At 34.2% G+C, this 21,201-nt stretch overlaps 1 protein-coding gene across 2 annotated transcripts in view; it reads left to right on the top strand.

Annotated features, from left to right (window-relative positions):
* The window catches only part of GLRA3 (glycine receptor alpha 3), a 232,996-nt gene that overhangs the window by 194,219 nt on the left and 17,576 nt on the right, over window positions 1–21,201 (top strand). For both annotated transcript variants that reach the window (XM_031941650.1, XM_003773060.4), the window contains exons 7-8: window positions 50–264; window positions 20,858–21,004. In XM_031941650.1, the coding sequence (XP_031797510.1) occupies window positions 50–264; window positions 20,858–21,004 (362 nt within the window). The remainder of the gene's footprint in view (window positions 1–49; window positions 265–20,857; window positions 21,005–21,201) is intronic.

The raw sequence follows: 21,201 nt of genomic DNA, 5'->3' as shown, positions 1-21,201 counted from the left end.
CAAAGATATGTTCATGTGAAAATGAATGTGTGTTTTTCATCATCGTCAGGAAAGTTCACATGCATAGAAGTTCGTTTCCACCTTGAACGACAGATGGGCTACTACCTGATCCAGATGTACATACCTAGTCTCCTAATTGTTATATTGTCATGGGTTTCATTTTGGATTAACATGGATGCAGCTCCAGCCAGGGTTGCTTTGGGGATAACAACTGTCCTGACTATGACCACACAAAGCTCAGGATCCAGAGCTTCTCTCCCAAAGGTGAGTAAAGCTAGCATTTTATAGTTGTATATATTACTTGAATCACTGGCAACACTGGAATCATCCTGAGCAGATGGTTTCTCTAGCCTTTACTTAGACGTGATGTAATCAAAAGGGAGAATAATTTTTGCTGTGCATAGAATTCTCCCAAATGCATCATACATGCATGTATGTACATGTGCATGCATACACACACATACATGCAGAGAGATTGCAGCATTCTCTCCCAGGGATATTTAAAAGTACCTGTTCTTTTTTTATTACAAGCATTGCCACAGTTAAACATGGTTGGCTGCTTTTTGCTCCTTAAGGGAATGTCAGTTGACAAACATCAATTTCCCTTTCTACTGACCTTCAAGAAAGGAATATTTCAAAGTCTACTTAATGTTCTCCATTGTCTCATAATCTTCCCTGTCATCTTCATCATCATAATTCTCTCCATCATCATCAAATCATAAGTATCCATGTACATAAAGCAATGTCTTTGTTGCTATATAAAATTAATAATTTTTCATGACTTTCTTCACTCTTTTGGAGTGAACTGTGTATTGTGTTCTAATCTTACAATCATGTGCAAATGTGGTTCTAAATAAAAGCAGGAAAAATGAATTTTCTCATTAACAATATGCAAATGAATGCATTGGAAATGTGTTAATTATTAGTCTACTAATTCATGCCCTATATTGCTCACTCTGCATTTCCAAGATTTAATAGTGGAATATTAGACTTTTTAAGTCTCAAGTTATTAACATTTCATTATGTTTTCAAAATGTCTTATGTTAACTAGTATTCTATGAAATATTGATCTGATTATAAATTATAAATCTGCTCATAATTTTTAAGCTAATGAGCCTTGTCATTTATTTCTATTTTCACAACCATACTGCAGGGCTCCCTGTTATTAGCTAAAATAATGGTTGTTCCTGTGCTAACCAAATGTGTACTTTCAATATTGATTTTCCACATGGACTAATCTGAGAGAAAAGCTTGTTTGATTTAGAAGTTTTTACCTAGAGGGAAGACAGCAAAATTTCAGTCTGGGGAATCATATTAACTCTTTCTGATCTTGATTTCCTGCTACTTGAATTATCAAAAAATAAAAATAAAAAAGACTAGTTCACCACTTTCTAATATACTGACTAGACCCTGGTAGAGAGGCTTATCATTTATGTCTAGGCAAGATTCAATTATGTATTTGAAGCCCGTGTTGTATTTAGTATTCTATTCTAAGTTTTTGCCTTTTCTCACATGCATTATACACATATTGTATAACAAAAATAACTCTATTGTGCATAAACAAATGAGACTTCTAAATACATTTGAGTAAAGAAATGTCAGGTATTTATTTACTGACTGTTAAATATGTGCACAAGCACTTTGGTGAGATACTAATACTTTGTGGTCCTCACTTCAAAGAACTTGCAATCTGGTTGAGGAGAGAAAAAACTAACATTACTGAATAATGGTGCAATATACAGAATAAAATGCAATCAGGAACTGAATTAAGCACCATAGACCATAAATGCTATAGGAATTCAGGGAGTGATGAAACAATGAGGGTTTTAAGAAGCAGGAAAAGCTTCATAGAGACTCAATGGGATAAAGGAAAAATAAGATTTGGGTAGACTGAAAAGACAGTGTTCAAAATGGTAGAAGTAGGAGACCTTAGTGAAGAGATAAATATGGTAAATAGAATTTCCTGGTTTAGGATTTGATATATTTTATGAATTTTATATATTTAGAAAATATACTTATATGTATTTATATTTTTATATATACATTCATGTATACTGTATATGTTTATAAAATACACATTTTATATATTTATAAAATTTGAGGATGATATAAAGCTGGGAGGAAAACATTTTAGATGACAAAATACAAATTCAGCAAGATCTTGTCAGGCTGCAATAATAGCAATGATATTTAAATATAACTTCAAGGTTTGCAAAGAGATTTACATGTTATTTTATTTCAGCTGGAAGAAGTCAGAGGAAATTTAGTCTGAAACTAAGAAGAATAATTTAGTAAAGAAAACTGTAATATCCTTCACTTTAGCTAAAATGAATGATTATCCAATCAACAGATAGATAACAAAAACAAAGGCATGTAAAGGGGGGGGGGTAGAAAGTTGATTCTGAGATCAGTCTAAGTCATTATGGTAACCTCTCTGCCGAAATAGTCATTGTGGTCCAATATCCAGATTTATCTTATACTGTTCTTCTCAGACTACACCTGGATCATTGTATTTAGCTCTGAGTATAACATTTTAAGAGCATTAACAATCTACAGCACACTCAGATGACATTAACAAGGATGGTGGGGGTGGTGACAGTTATATCATAGGATCATATGTTTGAGCTAGAAAGGACTTTCAAGATCTCATATTACTGATGAGAAAACTAAGGAAGTCAAAAGTTAATTGACTTGTCTAGGATCACAATGTCTGAAGCAGACTTTGGATTCATGACTTTCTGAGTCTTAGCCTAGGAGTACATTTAGTGTGCCACCTGGTCACCTCTGCTCTGAGAAGCAGAGAGAATGTTCAGTGTGGAAAAGGGAAGAGAGGAGGAAGTTTTAGTCTGGGTAAAATAGCTGTTCTGAAATATGTTGAGAGCTATTGTGGAGAAATACAATTCTTTGTTCTAAGTTTCAGAAAGTAGATCTGGGCCCCATATATGGACATTTCAAGGAGAGAGATTTTAGTTCAAAATGAGGTAGAAGTGCACAGCAAGCAAGATTGTCCCAAGATGGAATAGCTTAGTAATTAGACATTAAATTCCCATCAGTGGAAGTGTTTGAAAAGAGATCAGATTACTACTTGTTACAAATTCTGTAGTTACAAATGTTCTTAGTATTAGGAAACCAGACACTGTTAAATGGCTAAAAGCAAAAGGGTTCAACTTATTGAGGTAGATTTGAGCAAGAACAGATTTTTGCCAACTCCTCCTAAGTCATTGTTTATTAGAATCCTCTTCCAAACCCTAATCTTGCATAGTAACAAACATGGTAACATTCCGGAGATTGTTAGTTATCCCACATGAGAGCAATATGGCAATCAAAGATAAAGCCTAGAAAAAAGCAAACTGGAAGAAAACATATCTACTGCTAAGGAAAGTTGGCCTCTCTGAGAATAACTGCCATAAACTATATTAAAATAATAATAACTAGCATTCATAGAGCATAGTCATGTTCTATAAGATGCTTTTTAGATATTATCTTACTGGAATTTACAACAACCCTACAAGATGAAGGTGATATGATTATTTGCACTTTATATTTAGATGAAGAAATTGAAGCTGAGAAGAGCTTCATAAACCATAGATTTTTTCACTTGATTCTGAAGGCAATTGGGAGTCACTGAAATTTATTGAATAAGAGGGTGACACCATCAGATGTACATTTTAGGAAGATCCTTTTGACAGCTGAGTGGAAGACAAGAATTGAATGAGGAGTGAATTTAGGCCAGCTTAATGTTTTTGTTGTTCACTCATTTCAGATATACCAGACTTTCATAACTCATTTGGAGTTTCTTGACAAAAATACTAGAGTGGCTTGCTATTTCCTCCTCTACCTCACTTTATAAATGAAGAAACTGAGGCATTAAATAGGTTTCAGTGACTTACTCCAGATCCTCCAGATACTCCAGCATTCTGTGCACTATGGCGTCAATGAGCTTCCCAAAACTTAATGTATATATTTCATAAAGATATGTTGTGTTAGGAATCTGCAGATTGGGACAGGGAATTTTTAGTGAGATAGAGAGATGGTACATGAAAGGGTTGAATAAGATGATTCCTGATTTGGTTTTAGAGGAGACAGTATCAGAAAAGAATAATGAAATTAATTTATGTTACTCTTTCTTCTTGGGCATCTTTGCTATTGTGACCTATTCTCTGATTACTTCTAGCATAATTAAGACTACTGGGGCTGGCTAAGACTGGTAGTAAAGAATACAGACTGACTCTCAGGGCTTAATTTTCTCAATCTATGTTAGTGCTCCAGCAACGCAATGTGGGTCAGTCATGATCAGGTCATTATAGATTTTAACCTTTAAGTAACTTTTAATTTTAAATTGAATCAAGATTATATGATTCTATCTGAAAGCTCTAAGTGTATTATACTAATATAATCAACTAAAAGGTAGAGTGGTATTAATAAGAGGAGATTCTGAAAGTCAAAGGTCCTCCTTATGACACTTAAATCTTTGTGTGCTCCCAGGCAGTTTTCTAAAATTATAATTTTCAGAGTATATACAGTTCCACATTAGTAAAGGGAACTTCTTCATGGGGAGCTCCCTACTCTGATGAGATCACATCTGGAAAACACAAATATAACAAAATAACTGAAAAATGAAAAATTCAGTCTTACCTCAGATTTTTTTCTGCCAGACAGAATCATAGGATCAAAAATTTAAATGTGAAAAAAATCATCTATAGTCAATTTAATTGTTTCTTTCCCCAGCACCCTCCAGAATCAATTGACTATTTGATTATCATCTATGCACAGCTATATTCCAACCAAAAATTACCTTTGACAGACTGTCACTGTTGCTGGTTCAGATTCAATTTGATAAAGCAATTTGGAATCTACAGTTAATACATCTTTCATCTTATACTCCATTGGTTTGTAAATACACTTAGTTCTTAGAAGCAAGAGAAAAAGAAGAGAGTGAGGGGTTATGATTACAAAATAAGCTTTGGGGAGAACCATGATGAAAGCAGGGGAGAGAGAAGAAGAGAAGAAAGAGAAAGGTAAGGGGAGACAGAAAGTCAATTATAATTGTATGTGTATCCAGTCTCACACTTAATAGACTTTGAAGTGCTATTAACATTGATAGAGTACTAAGAGATGTCAGTGAGATTCATAGATTGGGTCTAACAGGAAAGGAAAAAGCTGACACTATCTGAATTTGCTTTTCAATTTCATCAAGGTGAAAGTTAAGTGTAGAGAAACAAAAGACATTCACAGTATAGCATGTCTTCAAATATTTAAGCTATGAATTATGCCATCCTAGAACCATAAAATATAGAGCTGAAAAGGATCACAGAGATCATATAATTCATCCATCTCATTTTGAAGATGAGAAAATGGAGATCCTGTTTTTAAGTGACTTGTCCAAGGTGGGTCATACAATTAATTAATGGCAGAGTACAAATTTTAGAAAGTCACGATACTTCTTTCCAGACTAATAATGCTTTTATTATACCACAATGCTTGTACATTAATTGCATTATATTTCTTACTAATAAAAAAATTTTTTTTATTAAAAAAAGAATCATTGTGGTATAGAATATTCATGAGTATGATGAGAAATGTTTAGAAACTGATTCTCTGGGAGAAAATGTATGCATGACACTTTTAAGTTTGCTCTTCATTAATATTTTCTCCATGACTTTTAAGTCTAAATAATCAACAAAATAATAAATCAAGCTCTGATTTTCAAGATGACCAAGATGTAAATTCTTACAATGAAAATTTAATAATCATCTCAAGAACCTTTAGGATCTGATTCCAGCACATCACTGTATTCATAGACAGTTTGACTCATTAGAGTTGTTGGCTTAGAAGCAGCAAGGCCCATATTCAAATCCCATTTCTGAAAGCTCCTTACTTGTCCTTAGGGCAAGTCACTCATCTTTTCATAGGTGGTTGTGATTTACAGTATTAAAGAGAGTCATGAGACCAAGAGTTCTCATACTGAGAAGCTCATAGAATCATCAAAATGTTTTACTACTGTTAAGGAAAATAAAAAACAACCACAGATTAAGTCCCATTAGAAAAATAGATAAGGAAGACAATATAGAGAAAGAAATGAACTTAGCAACCTGATATCCCATAAACCCAGGCTCCAGCTCCTAAGGGGAAAGAATACATACTATTTGATAATAACTTCTAACAAAACTAAAACAAATACCGAACCAGTACCTCAAAGAGATCCAACAAAGGTAGAAAAAATCCATATAAACAAAAATATTTCTGACAGCTATTGTTGGACTGGGAAATAACTATAAATGAAAGGAGGGTCCTTTAGGAGATGGCATATGGATGCAATGGAATATTATCATACCATAAGGATTAATAAAAAAAAAAAGATGGGTTCAAAGAAACTTGGAAAAACTTGTAGGAACTGCTAAAAAGAAGGAAGTGAGTAGAACCAGCAGAACAATTTATGTTGTTAAAGACAAACAAGTATTGAAACACTTAAGATCTTTGCTAAATAAGATGATGATTGTAGAAAGACAAAGAACTGTGTCCCACCTCCTGACAGAAAAGTATTGGATGAGAAATGCAGAATGAGAGATAAATTTTTGGAAAGGGACACTGTCGAAATTTCTTTTACTTGACTTTATTACATGAATTTTGTTTTTCTCTTAAATTTTTAGTGGGAAGAAAGAGGAGAAAGAAGGAAAACATTTTAATTTTAAAAATAATTTTAAAAGAACTCACAGATCCTTCAAGTGTATGTATATTTGATTCATAATTATTATGAAAGAAACATCTGCAGTTTCAAACTATTCCTATAAACCTGAAATGGAATACATCTGCTATAGCTACCAGGGATGAAGCCCATGCTCTGAGTCATCTCTTGCATAGTGTTCTCAAAGTACCTTTTTCCCATTGACTATTCCAATATAATTTTTGTACCTTAACACAAATTTTTTAAAAAATCTTCATTTATCTTTGCTCTGATCTGATGAGGACATTTTTGGTCAGCTTCAAGTCTTGAAAAAGGCATGAAAGAAATAGAAGATAGCAAATACTTCTCTAGAAATGTTTTTCTGGATCACTCATTACAGGATGTCCAATTTAGTTTTGTAATAAAAAGCGTTTTTCAAACCACATGAAAGAGAGAGAGAATTTTGTTAAGGAAAAGGTTAACTTGAAAGCAAAATCATATACCTTCACCATAAATCAAGCAAGGAATAGAGTTATTCTACAACTCAAAGAGGTAGCATATTATAATGGACAAAGTACAAGACCCAGTGTAGCTCTTACTTGACATGTACAGTGTGTGACTCAAAGCAGATTTTTCATCCTCTGATTTTCTAGTCTAAGACAAGAAATTATAAATGGGCTGTAATCTGCATGAGTGGATGACAAAAATTATAAGTCCTTGATGAAGAGCCAGTAGCTGAATAGGAAACAAGTCCATAACAATCATGGACCATTCTATATATTATTAATAAATCTCAACAGAAATTAATAGAAAAAGTAATTAAATCCAATTATAGAACATGTAAAATACTTGAGAGTTTATCTGTCAAGATACACATCAGAACAACTGCTAGTTGTGTGGTAATATAATCACAATACATTCTTTACAATAAAACAGACCATTTTTAAATAGAGAAATCAGATTGTTCTACTTGCCTCCAGAGGACAAAAACTAATAGTAATGGGTTTTGACTGTTACTCCTAATTTTCAGCTGTATTTAAAAAGAAATTTCTTAACAATTAGATCTATTCAAAAATGCAATGAAATATTTTAGAGAATAGTCCCACCCCATCCAGTTTGGGGGTCTTTGAACAAAGATCTTTGAAATGACATCCAATAAACTAAACTCTCAGATTATTCTACTTTGTATCTTCAACCCTACCTGGTTTTAACTCCATTGAACAAGATGCCTTCACAATGAGTAGCCCCTGAGATTCTATTCCTCATCCCGCACTCCTGCTTTCTGTCTTCTTTACCCTTTAGACTGTGAGTTTATTGAGGGCAGGAATTATTTTTTTTAAATTAGATACCTGGAATATTCCAGATGTTTGATATATGTTTATTAAATTGGTCTCTAAAGATAGCAGTGAATATACATTTCTTTTCTGGTATGGATTTGATTATATGGTTCCTTTCAACTCTGAAATTCCATGATTCTTCAAATAGTTGCCAAATTGTATTTTTTACCATAAGCTTTAGATACAAAGATACATGGACGTTTTTACATTATGTGTTGTAGTGAAAACCACACCAGATTTAAAGTCAAAAAAGGGGTTAAATTCTTATTCTGTCACTTAATTATCTCTGACTGGGACAGAGTCACAAACTCTCTGAAGGTATAACTTTCACATTTTTCAAATGTGGTTTCTGGGGGGCGGAGCCAAGATGGCGGAGAAGACACACGCGACTTTCTAAGCTCTTCTCTTACCCTCTTTATCAATATTATATCGAGCCTCAAAAATAGTCGACTGCTACAATTCGTAAAGATAAGAAGTAGAACAACTCACCAGCCGAAGAAAATCTGCAGTCTCGCCAAAAAAAGGTTGGTTCCGGGGCCAGGGGGGAGATCGGCGCAGACTGGGAGAGAAATTAGGTTCCGAGGAGAGTCTCAAACCGAGGGTGAAGGCACAGATCTCAGCACAAGCGTGCAGCCCCAACCCGCAGTACGGGCTTTTCCTTGGGGCAGTTGTGATCCTGCACAGCAGGAGGACGCAGCCCCGGTTAGCCTCCAATCTGCGCAGTGGGGAGCTCGGCTTGGGGCCATAGAGCTTTTCCAGGGCCGATTTGCATCAGGCAGAGACTCTGGGCAGAGTTTGTGGCGGTCTGCGTTCTGCGGTCAGCTGCTAATACTCACAGTCCCACAAGAGGGTCCGGCCTGGGGCTGTGACACTTTCACCACTTAGTCTCTAGCCGAGGGCAATCGATAATCCACTCAGCCCTACTAAGCAGTTTGATAGCTCGGCCAGTGCTGAATCCACTTCCTGTTGGGGGAAGGGAAAACTCTCACTCAGAGCACTCCCATACCTCGGAGCCGGAAATCGGTTTACATCTTTCCCTGCTCTGCAGAGGAAGCTGGTAACCCCCTTGCCTAGGAGACCTACCCTAAAGGCTTTAAAACATGAATAAAAAGATGAAAAGAACGATCGACAGCTTCTATGCAGAAAAAGAGCAGGTCAGCAAACCTGAAGAGACCTCAAACAGCAAAAATGCATCAGACTGTCCTCCTTTACATGATGCTCTCATAGAAGAGACCATTAAAAGTCTCAAAAGAGAGTTAGAAGATAAATGGGGAAAGGAAAGAGAAGCCTTACAAGAGAGCAACAACTTCCTGAAATATGAATTGGAAAAAGTAAAAAAATCTCAGGAAAGTAAGAATTGTGAATTGGAAAAAATAAAGAATTCACTAGAAAGTAGGATTTGTGAATTGGAAAAGACAAAGAACTCGCAAGAAAGTAGGATCCGTGAATTGGAAAAGACAAAGAACACGCAAGAAAGTAGGATCTGTGAATTGGAAAAAGAAAATAATTCACTAAAAAAAAAAATTAGTGAAATGGAAAAAAATTCCACAGACCAAAACAATACATTCAAAAACTCAATTGGACATATACAGAAAGAAGTAAAAAAAGCTAATGAAGAAAATAATTCTTTAAAAATTAGAACTGAACAAATAGAAACTAATGATTCATTGAGACAGCAAGAATCAGTCAAGCAAAAACAAAAAAATGACAAACTGGAAAAAACCATGAATTATCTACTTGCAAAAACGACAGACTTGGAAAATAGATCTAGGAGAGATAATCTGAGGATTATTGGACTTTCTGAAAACTATGATGAAAAAAAGAGCCTAGATACTATTTTACAAGAAATCATCAAAGAGAACTGCCCAGATGTAATAGAATCAGAAGGTAAAATAGGCATTGAAAGAATTCATCGAACACCTTCTGAAAGAAACCCTAAAATAAAAACCCCAAGGAATATTGTGGCAAAATTTCAGAACTATCAGATTAAGGAAAAAATTTTACAAGCAGCCAAAAAAAAACCATTTAAATACCGAGGTGCCACAATAAGGATCACCCAAGATCTGGCTGCCTCTACATTAAAGGAAAGAAGGGCCTGGAATATGATATTCCGAAAGGCACAAGAACTTGGGATGCAGCCAAGAATAAACTACCCAGCTAAGCTGAGCATTTTCTTCCAGGGAAGAAGATGGACATTTAATGAAACAAATGAATTCCATTTGTTTCTGAAGAAAAAACCAGAACTAAACAAAAAATTTGATCTCCAAGAATAGAACTCAAGAGATGCAGAAAAGGTAAAAATAACTCTTGAGAATTGTATTTCTGTTGTGGATATACAAAAAGAATACATGTATAATTTGATTGTACTGATATAACATAAAAAAGGGAAGTAGATATGGAAAAGGGATGATGGCAGAATAAGGTGGGAAGGAGGGATAAAAAGAGGGAAACCACATCCCACAAAGAGGCTAAGGAAACTTATCATATCTGAGGGAATTTAGAGAGGGGGAGGAACATTGTGTGAATCTTACTCTCATCAGAGTTGGCTCAAAGAAAAAATAATTGACATTTGTTTTAGAGAAAATTCTCTCTCGCCTCATTAAAAGGGAAAAAGAAAAGAAAAAAATAGAAGAAGAGAAAACTCAAAGGGAGGGAGATTATAAAGAGATATATCTGATACAAGAGGGGTACATAAGTTTAAAAAGAAGGTTGGGAGGAAAGAAAAGAAGCACAATCTAGATTATTAGGATGGCAGAAATACAGATTTATAATTCTAACTGCTAAATGTGAATGGATGAACTCCCCCCATAAAGAGGACAGAAGCAAGACTGATCAAAAGTCAGAAACCACAACACTGTTATTTACAAAAACATCTAAAGCGGATGACATATAAGTAAAGTAAAAGGCGGAAGCAAAATCTATTACCAGCTCAGTGAAAAGCTCAAAAAAAGTAGTAGCCATCCTACTCAGATCAAGCATAAAAAATTATCTAACTAAAAGATAAGAAGGCAACTACATCCTGCTAAAAGGTAGACAAAACAACAAGCAATATCAATATTAACAACACTATATGCACTCACAGTGGTATGGCACTCAACTCACAACAGAGAAGTTAAAGAGTTGCAGAAATAGACAAAAAAAACTCCTGTAAAGTCAGAGACTCAAACCTTGACACTCTCAGAATTAGACAAATCAAACCACAAAACAAACATAAGAAAGAAATTAAAAGTAAATAGAATATTAGAAAAATTAGTATGGCATCTTTGAAAATTAATGAGATAGAAGAATATACTTTACTTCTCAGCAGTTCATGGAAACCTATTCAAAATGACCATATATTAGGACAAAAGACCTCAATAAATGCAAAAAGCAGAAGCATAAATGCTTTCTTTCAAGATCATATGCAATAAAAACTACATTCAACAAAAAGTTAGGAAATAGACCAAAAATATCTGAAAGCTAAACAATCCATCTTAAAAATGAATGGTGAAGCAAGCAAATTAAGATACAATTAATAATTTCCACTCAAGCATAATGACAAATATGAGACATCATACCAAAATTTGGATGCAGCCAAAGCAGTAATAAGAGTTTTATATCCATAAAGAAACACTTGATAGCCACAATAGAAAAATTGAAGAATTGAGTCAAAACTAAAAACTAAAAAAGACAAATTAAAACCCCAATCAAATACTAAATGAAATTCTAAAATTAAAGGAGAAATTAAAAATATTGTAAAGAAAAACTATAACCTAATTAATAAAACTAAAGTTGAAGTTCTATAAAAGCCAATAAAATAGATAAGCCTTTGAAATCTGATTAGAAAAAGAGAGGAACAATGAATTAGTAGTCTCTAAAATGAAAAGGAAGAACTTTCCACCAATGAACGAGGAAATTTAGAGAAATAATATGGATATGCTCAACTTTATGCCAATAATTTGATAACCTAAGTGAAATAGGATGACTACCTTCACACAAAATACAGACTTCCCAGACAACAGAGGAAGAAGTAAATTGCTAATATCCCATTCAGAAAAAGAAATAGAACAGGCAATTAAACAACTCCCTAAAAAAAATCCTCCAGGAACCACATGGATTTACATGAATTTTACCAAACATTTAAAAGAACAATTGCCCCAATGCTATATAAATTCATGCATAATAGCGAATGAAGGAGTCCTACCAAATTCCTTCTAGACACAAACATGGAAATCACTGATACCTAAACCAGGTAGGCTGAAAACAGAAAAGCAAATATAACCAATCTCCCTAATGAATATCGATGCTAAAATCTTACCCAACTAAGATATTAGCAAAAGACTACGAAATCATTGCCAAAATAAACAACAATGATCAAGAGGATTTATACCCGACAGGAATGCAAGGCTGGTCAATATTAGGAAAACTATCAAATAATTGGCCATTTAATAACCAAATAACAACAACCATATCATCGCATCTCTCAAGATGCAAAAAGCATTATAAAATCCAAATCCATCCATAAACAATCACTTAGCAGCCTATAGGAATAAATGGACTTCTCCCATAAAATAATCACAGCATCTATTTACAAACTCACATCAGTACAGCATGCATATTAATGGAAGACAAACGCAACAACATTCCCAATAAGATCTGAGAAATCCAAGGCTTGCCATCATCACTCACTATTTAATATTGCCTATTAGAAACGCTAGCTCATAAGCAACAAGAGCTGTCAGAAAGAGATTAAAGGAATAAGAATCAGGCAATGAAAGCAACACTTATCACTCTTTGCCGATGACCAATTGTATGTATACTTAGAGAAACCAGAGATTCAGCTAAAAAGTTATTGGAAATAATCCAACAACTTTAGCAACTAGTTGCTGGTTATAACAATAAACCCACTAAGTCATCAACATTCTTATATATCACTAAAAAATACAACAAGTCAGAGTTACAAAAGCAGAAATTCCATTTACAAGTAACTACTGATAATATAAAATGATTAGAATCTATCTGCAAGAAAATCAGAAACTTTATTGAGCAAAATTACAGACCAACTTTTCACGCAAATTAAGTCGATCTAACCAATTGAAAATATTACAATGCCTGGAATAGGTCGAGCAAATATAATAAGATGACAATATTACCATAAACTAATCTATTTATTTCAGCCTATACCAATCAGACTCTCCAAAACTATTTTAATGAACTCTAGTAAAAAATAACAACAAAGTTCATATGGAAAACAAAAGGTCAAAAATTTCAAGGCAATTCAATGAAAAAATCAAATGATGTGCTCTAGCTGACCAGATCTAAATATTATATTATAGAGAACAGAGTTACCTACAAACTAGTTTGGTATTGGCTTGAAAGGAATAGATTAGTTGAGGATCAGTGGAATAGATTGGGTATCATGGATAAATTTGCAGCAACAATATGCAACTAGTCTTTGAACAAACCCAAAAGATCCCAGCTTTTGGGATAAGAACTTACTGTTTGATAAAAATTGCTGGGAAAATTGGAAACTAATATGGCAGAAACTAGGCATTGATCCATACTTAACGCCGTACACCAAGATAAGGTCAAAATGGGTTCATGACCTAGGCATAAAGAATGAAATTATTAATAAATTAGAGGAACATAGGATAGTTTACCTCTCAGACCTGTGGAAGGGGAAGGTCTTTATGACCAAAGCAGAACTAGAGATCATTACTGATCACAAAATAGAAAATTTCGATTATACCAAACTGAAAAGTTTTTGTACAAACAAAACTAATGCAGACAAGATTAGAAGGGAAGCAATAAACTGGGAAAATATTTTTACAGTCAAAGGTTCTGATAAAGGCCTCATTTCCAAAATATATAGAGTTAATTCTCTATATATAAAAATCAAGCCTATTCTCCAATTGAAAAATGGTACAAATGGATATGAAAGAGGACAATTCATCTAAGATGAAGAAATTATTAGAAACTATTATCATATATGAAAAAGATGCTCAAGTCATTATTAATCAGGAAATGCAATATTAGTCTAGACAACTCTAACTGATCAACATCTAATCCTGTCAGATTGGCTAAGATGACAGGAAAAATAATGACAATTGTTGAGGATTGGGAAAACTGGACATTGATTCAATTAGTTGGTGGAGTTGTGAACTAATCAACACATTTTGGAGAAGTAGTTTTTGGAACTATGCTCAAAAAGTTATCAAACTGTGCATACCCTTTGATCCAGCAGTGTTACTACTGGGATTATATCCCAAAGAGATTATAAAGAAGGGAAAGGGACCTGTATGTGCACGAATGTTTGTGGCAGCCCTTTTTGTAGTGGCTAGAAACTGGAAACTGAATGGATGTCCATCAGTTGGAGAATGGCTGAATAAATTGTGGTATATGAAAATTATGGAATATTACTGTTCTGTAAGAAATGACCAACAGGATGATTTCAGAAAGGCCTGGAGAGACTTACACGAACTGATGCTGAGTGAAATGAGCAGGACCAGGAGATCATTATATACTTCAACAACAATACTAGATGATGACCAGTTCTGATGGATCAGGCCATCCTCAGCAACGAGATCAACCAAATCATTTCTAATGGAGCAGTAATGAACTGAACTAGCTATACCCAGAAAAAGAACTCTGGGAGATGACTAAAAACCATTACATTGAATTCCCAATCCCTATATTTATGCACACCTGCATTTTTGATTTCCTTCACAAGCTAATTGTACAATAATTCAGAGTCTGATTCTTTTTGTACAGCAAAATAATGTTTTGGTCATGTATACTTATTGTGTATCTAAGTTATATTTTAATATATTTAACATCTACTGGTCATCCTGCCATTTAGGGGAGGGGGTGGGGGGGTAAGAGGTGAAAAATTGGAACAAGAGGTTTGGCAATTGTTAATGCTGTAAAGTTACCCAGGTATATATCCTGTAAATAAAAGGCTATTAAATTAAAAAAAAAAAAAAAATGTGGTTTCTGAGAAAGGGGAAGGATCTTAATCCCCAAGGTTCTTTACAACTCTGAACCTCATGATCCCATGATCTAATCTGTCTAGATATCTTATGTAAGAAGTGCTCTAGCATAAACTAACAGGAGTTTGAGGATTAAGAATCTAAATGTATCTTATGTTCTTGCCTACAATATTCTAGCTTTTCCAAAATCAATTAGTCACCACTATTGGCTAGGACTAAATTCACAAAGGACAATAAAGCTATAATGAGGAGGAAAGTCATTATAAAATTTATCTACTTTCAAGAATTTAAGTATGTGATTAAACTTTGTATTTGTTTGTAATTACTAATATTCTTCTGTATCCCCCAAAGTGTTTTATACAATGCTTTGTGCATCATGGGAGCTGAATAATTATTGATTTGCTTTATCTGCCTGTACTGAACTTCCAGAAAATCCTTTCTCCAATTCATTCTCATGTTGTGGGTGAGGGAGACCCTGGGGTTCCACTCAATGATATGCTCCTCAAGTTATGTTACTGGGATCAAACTATGCATCAGTCATCTCAAGATCTATCATATTAAATGGGAGTGACTCATTACCAGAAGGCTAGTCACCAGGTACTGAATCATTTTGACAGCACAAACTCATTAAGCCATCTACAAAAGATGATGATGTTTTACTCTATGTCTGTTGCATGGAGTCACAAGATATTGTGTAAAGAGAGCTGAATTGGGAGTGAGAGAACGTGGGTTCCAATCCTCATTCTACCATTTAATATCTGTATGATACTGGGCAAGAAACCCTCATTTTCTTCTTCATAAAAGTTTAAATTTTAACAAATATTTATTAAGCAAGTATTATATGCCAGACAAATATGAGATATATAGAGAAAGATACACACACACACACACACACACACACAGAAGGAGAGAGCCACAGAGAAAGAAACAGAGAGAATGCCTGCTAAAGTCTTTACAAATACCTCAGTTTATCTTCACAATAATTGTAGGAGGCAGGTACTGTTATTATTTTAATTTTATACTTAAGCACAATGAGACAGAAACTAAATAACTTGCCTAGTAGTCACACAGGCAGTAAGGAAATGGAGTTGAATTTGAATGCAGGTCTTCCTGATTCGGAATCCAGTTCTCTATCCCTATGCTCTATCCCTATCTATATTACTTAGTTACCCTTAAAATAAGAATTGTACTACACAATCTTCAAGACTACTCCCAGTTCTAATCTATGATCTTGAGAGATCCTAAATGAAGCTATGAAAAGTTAAGAAAGCAAAACAATATATATTAGCATAGTGTCTCCATAGAATAAGTAGGCAAATCTAGCTTAGAAAGTGTATGTAAGGTCTTTAATACTCTGTGGCTTCCTCTGATGCAGTGCCAAGTTAATACAGGCAGATTGCTCCTTCAAGAGGAGGTCATTTTAATGCAAATGGGGACTCCCAAATGACTTGAAATACAACTTTCAACTGGTTTGAAGGAAAGTTTCTTTTTACACTGCTCATGGGTCATTGACAATTTCAAATCACTTTGCAATGAACCAGATATCTCTGGGTAAACCTACTGGAGTAAGTAACATTTCCACTCAGAACAGACAATGCCATTTAGATAGACACTCAAGTGTAGTAAAATCCACCCAAACACCTTGTGAGTTATTTTTTCCAAAGAGTATTGATGTTCATACAGGTCCTGAATTAAGTTTTGTTTTGTTTTTTTTTTTTAATTGAATTACAAGTATAGTTTGCCTAACATATATTAATGACTTTCAGGAATAAATGATCATTGGGGGTAGACAGTTCATTTGAAAGGAGTGGTATTTATTTTGAATCACAGATATTTAGGGATTGTTATTGATTGTTATAATGTATAATGCTATCAATAAACAATCTTTCTCTAAGTTTGTTACTATAATCTACCTATCTGCAGATCACTTTCCCTCACTATTCAGTGACATCAATAACTGTATCACAATTTATTTCTTTAATTCCACCCTTGTCTTCATACTTGAAAACCACTAGTCCACTCCAACTCCTTTTTGTTCTCTAAATCTAGGCTCTGTATTCTATCATCACCTTCCTAATTTATAGTCTTAATTCCTTTGTTGAACAATTATTTACTAAATTTACTCAATCATCCATCTCCTAACTTCAAAACATGGATGTCCCTAATATTCTTTCCTGCACTTTTTAATCTTTTTTTTTCTACATTATCTTGATGATTTTTTCTGGTTCTCTGGGTTCAATTATTGTACAAAAAACTTCCAAATATCCTCTCCCCAAATATCTCTCCCCAAAATTCTAATTCATATCACCAACTGCCTTCTAGATATTCTATCACTAGCATGTCCAAAACCAGACTCTTAAATTAGCATATCTAAAACCAAAACTCATTATTCCCTTTCCCTTATTCTGCCCCTTTTGTAAACTGTCCCGTTTCTCTATAAGACAGTATGATCCTTCTAGTCATGTTATCCTTTCTCTTTTCTCTCATCTAATGGGACAATTTTTTTTATTTAACCTATGTCTCCATCACATTTGCACCCATAACCTTCTCTCTATTTATACAATCTTCTCTCAGGCCTTCACTTCCTCTCCCCTGGACAATTGAAAGAGGAAACTAATTTGATTTCCTTATGTCTGATCTATTTCCTCTTCTAGCCATCCTCCATAAAAACGACAGGTTTGTCAATGTCACAACTCTTCTCAAAAGCTTAATACTTTTAGGTTAATATACAACCTTCACATTTGGCATTTCCAGACACTTCATATTATTCCCTTACACACACACACACACACACACACACACACACACACACACACCATTCCAAAGAAATGAAGATACTTTTTTGCCCCAATCACATACTAACTTTATTTCTTTATTTTGTGAACTCTTCACACCTGGAATGTATTTTTTCATTTCTGTTTCTTAGCATCCTTGGCTTCTTTCAAGGCTCAAATCACATATCAGTCAAAAGAAGTAAAGATTTATTAGTCCCCTACAAGGTAACAGAAGCTCTTCTATGGGCTAATGATACAAAGGGGGAAAAGTCCCTGCCCTCATGTTTATGATTTTTATTTTCTTTTAAGACAACATAGCATATGTAAGTATAATACAAAATAAACACAAGCACTTGGTGCATGAATAAATACTTATAGCATAAGAATATAATAGAATACTCTTACACTATAATAAATGGCAGAAAAGATGGTTTCAGATAAATCTTAGGTTAAAAGATTCGTGAATCGATTCAGAAAAATAAGAACAAAACTAGAATGTTGGAATCTTTACTAAAGTGTTAAGACATTTCTTTACAAAGTGTTAAAGACATTGGAGTTAATTTAATCTTAGAGTTATTTTGGATCAGAACTTGAAACAAGATTGGAACTGATTGAACAATGCTTGTGTTCACACCTTTAGAGAGCTCAAGTATCTAAGTACTCAATGGAGTTCACACAGGAATTCAGGGCTGGCTTAGTCTGAATTCATATCTTCCTTAGGACTGGAGAGCACTCTGGGAGATAACCCAGAATCCCTCTCCCTCCAGAAGGTGGAGTTAACCTTTGGGAGATCACATAAATGAAGGAAGCTCTTGGAGCAAAAGAGAATTTCTCCAGAACATCAACAGGGCTCTGAGACAGAACACTATGGAAGAAAAGACTACTTGTGACAGACTGGAGATTGAGAAGCCATGAGTCGGAGCTGGCTGGAGGCTGAAGAAAGCAGAGGCAGAAACCAAGGACAAAGCTACAAGATCTCTTGGAGCCAGGCAGAGAGATAGACATCAACTAACCGGACTAATTTGTAAGGAGAAATAAACGTTTGCATTTTTAGCAGCTGGCTGAGATTTCAGAGTAATTATTTATTTCAACTGAGACTAAAGCTGCCTTCCAAGGAAAACCACCAACACTAGAAGAAAAAAATTATACTATATTATCAACATAATAAAAATAAGTAATTTTTAAATATATAAGAACTCTGATCAACCCGGTTATCAATCACCACTCCAAAGAACACATAATAAATAGTGCTGTCAACATCCTGACAGAGAGGCAATGGACTCATATACAGAATAAAACATACCTTTTTTTGGACATAGTCAATATGAGAATTTATTTTGCTTAGTTGTCTTGAAAGTTTTGCTTCTACCTTTTCTTTATCCAATGGTGAGTAGGAAAAAATGCTTGATGGGTGAAAAAATACAAAGCAATTTGTTAGTAATAGATCCTTGCAATCTTTTATATTGCCACAGTTGATAGTGATTTCTCCTTTCTTGGATTACATTTTATTTACTTATTGATATAAATGCTGAAACTTTCCTTCTCCCTTTACAGGTAGAGGCAATTTTAATTTCTGCTTTTATATTCCTTGTGTCTTAAATATAGAAGATTCTTTAAAAGTTTTGTTGAAATAAAATTAATAGATTCTATCAGGTAGGGACATTCCTGTGCCTCTTTCTGTAATTATCTATTGCTGTTTTAAGCAAAAAAAGAAATACTGGGGATGGGGAGGGAGTTAGAGACATGTTTGAGAAGACTGCTGCCTGATCTAGTTGAATATTAAGGAGACCAAGCACAGAATAATAAAAATATTTGAGGAGAGAAAGTTTCTCTACTTCCTGGTAAGAGAAAGGAGTATAATTTATTTGCAACTTGCTGGGGTTCAGCAATCATAGTAACAACTAAGGATATATAAGTAACATAATATATTGCTTATGTGCTTATCATGTATTGAAATACAAAATGTGTCAGATAAATGAGACCTGACAGATCGTCCAAGACAATAGTTCTTAAGCTGAATCATATAGATTCAAGGAAGTCTCTGAATTTGGTTAGATAAAAGTCACATAGGTATTTCCACACAATTGTTTTTCCGTTTTCATTTATTTAAAAATTTTATTCTGAGAAGGGATCCATGAAGCAGAAAAGATTAACAACCTCTGATCTAGTGCAGCTCCTTTATTTCACATGTAAGAAAAGTGAAGACAGGAAAAACAAAGTGAATTGGCCATTATTGTGTAGCACTGTTAGCTGTCTTAACTTAATAGACTATGAGTTTCATGGAGAGAAGGGGGTGGGGAGGAGGAATAAGCATATTATTATGTTAATATCCTACTACATTCTAGGCACTATGGTAAGCACAATTGATTTCTTTAATTTACATTTGAGGAAATTGAAGCATGAAGATTACATTAACTCCCCAGGATCACATAATTAACAAATATGTGAGTTGAAAGTTGAACTCAAGTTTTCTGACTTGTAAAGGCAGTGATTGTCATCTATTTTTTTTAAATATCCCTGCTACCTTGGACAGTGCCTTACTTAAAACAGGAGCTTAATGTTTGTTGAATTGGATTGGATTTCAGGCTCTACTGTTGTAGCAATTGTTGGCAACTGTTAATTCATCATTTCAGTTCATTCTGGTTTTTTTGACCTGAAAGTGTTAATGCAGCATAAAGTATCTCAATTACTCCCCAGAAAATATTAGACACTGTCGAAAACTAGCTGGAGAAAATAGAATTGTAGTACCCACATCATACACACATTTTAATTTTAATCATACATTTCATGTACTGAACTTCCTAAAACCAAAATTGCATGTCATTACATTTTTTTCTCCTTTATGTAGGTGGCTAATTTGGAATCAGATTCTGAGTGCAATATAAACAAGAGGAAAGTATGATCATTTGAAAAGCTTTGTATGATCAAGTTCCAGAAATAGCTCTTTTTCAAAAAGAACTAAATTTTTAAAGTTTGTGATTTTGTGTACAGGAATTGACTAATGAGAGAATCTAGCCCTCCTCTCCCATTATTTCTTTTTTCTTGGAGGTGATATTCTGAGTCACCTGGCCCATCTCTTGCTCAGTTGGCTTTTTTTGTTGTTATTGTTCTCAGGTCTCCTATGTCAAAGCCATTGATATTTGGATGGCAGTATGTCTCCTCTTTGTGTTCTCAGCACTCCTGGAATATGCTGCTGTCAATTTTGTATCAAGGCAACACAAAGAACTATTGAGATTACGTCGGAAACGAAAGAAGAACAAGGTAGGATGTGAACGTATTAACAATCTGGAAAGATATTGATTTTATGTTCCCAGAGAAAGAAAATAGCCTGGCAGGGAGATATATATGCTAAGATCACTTTGGTGTTAATGTGTAATTTAGCAAAATATTCTAGATAACTATAAGAGAATATAAATATTCACAAAATGCTATGTTTGAACAAGTTATATGACCTCAGA

This window comes from Sarcophilus harrisii, chromosome 6 (genome assembly GCF_902635505.1).
Source record: "Sarcophilus harrisii chromosome 6, mSarHar1.11, whole genome shotgun sequence".
NCBI lineage: Eukaryota > Metazoa > Chordata > Mammalia > Dasyuromorphia > Dasyuridae > Sarcophilus > Sarcophilus harrisii.
This window is presented reverse-complemented; position numbering and strand designations above follow the sequence as displayed.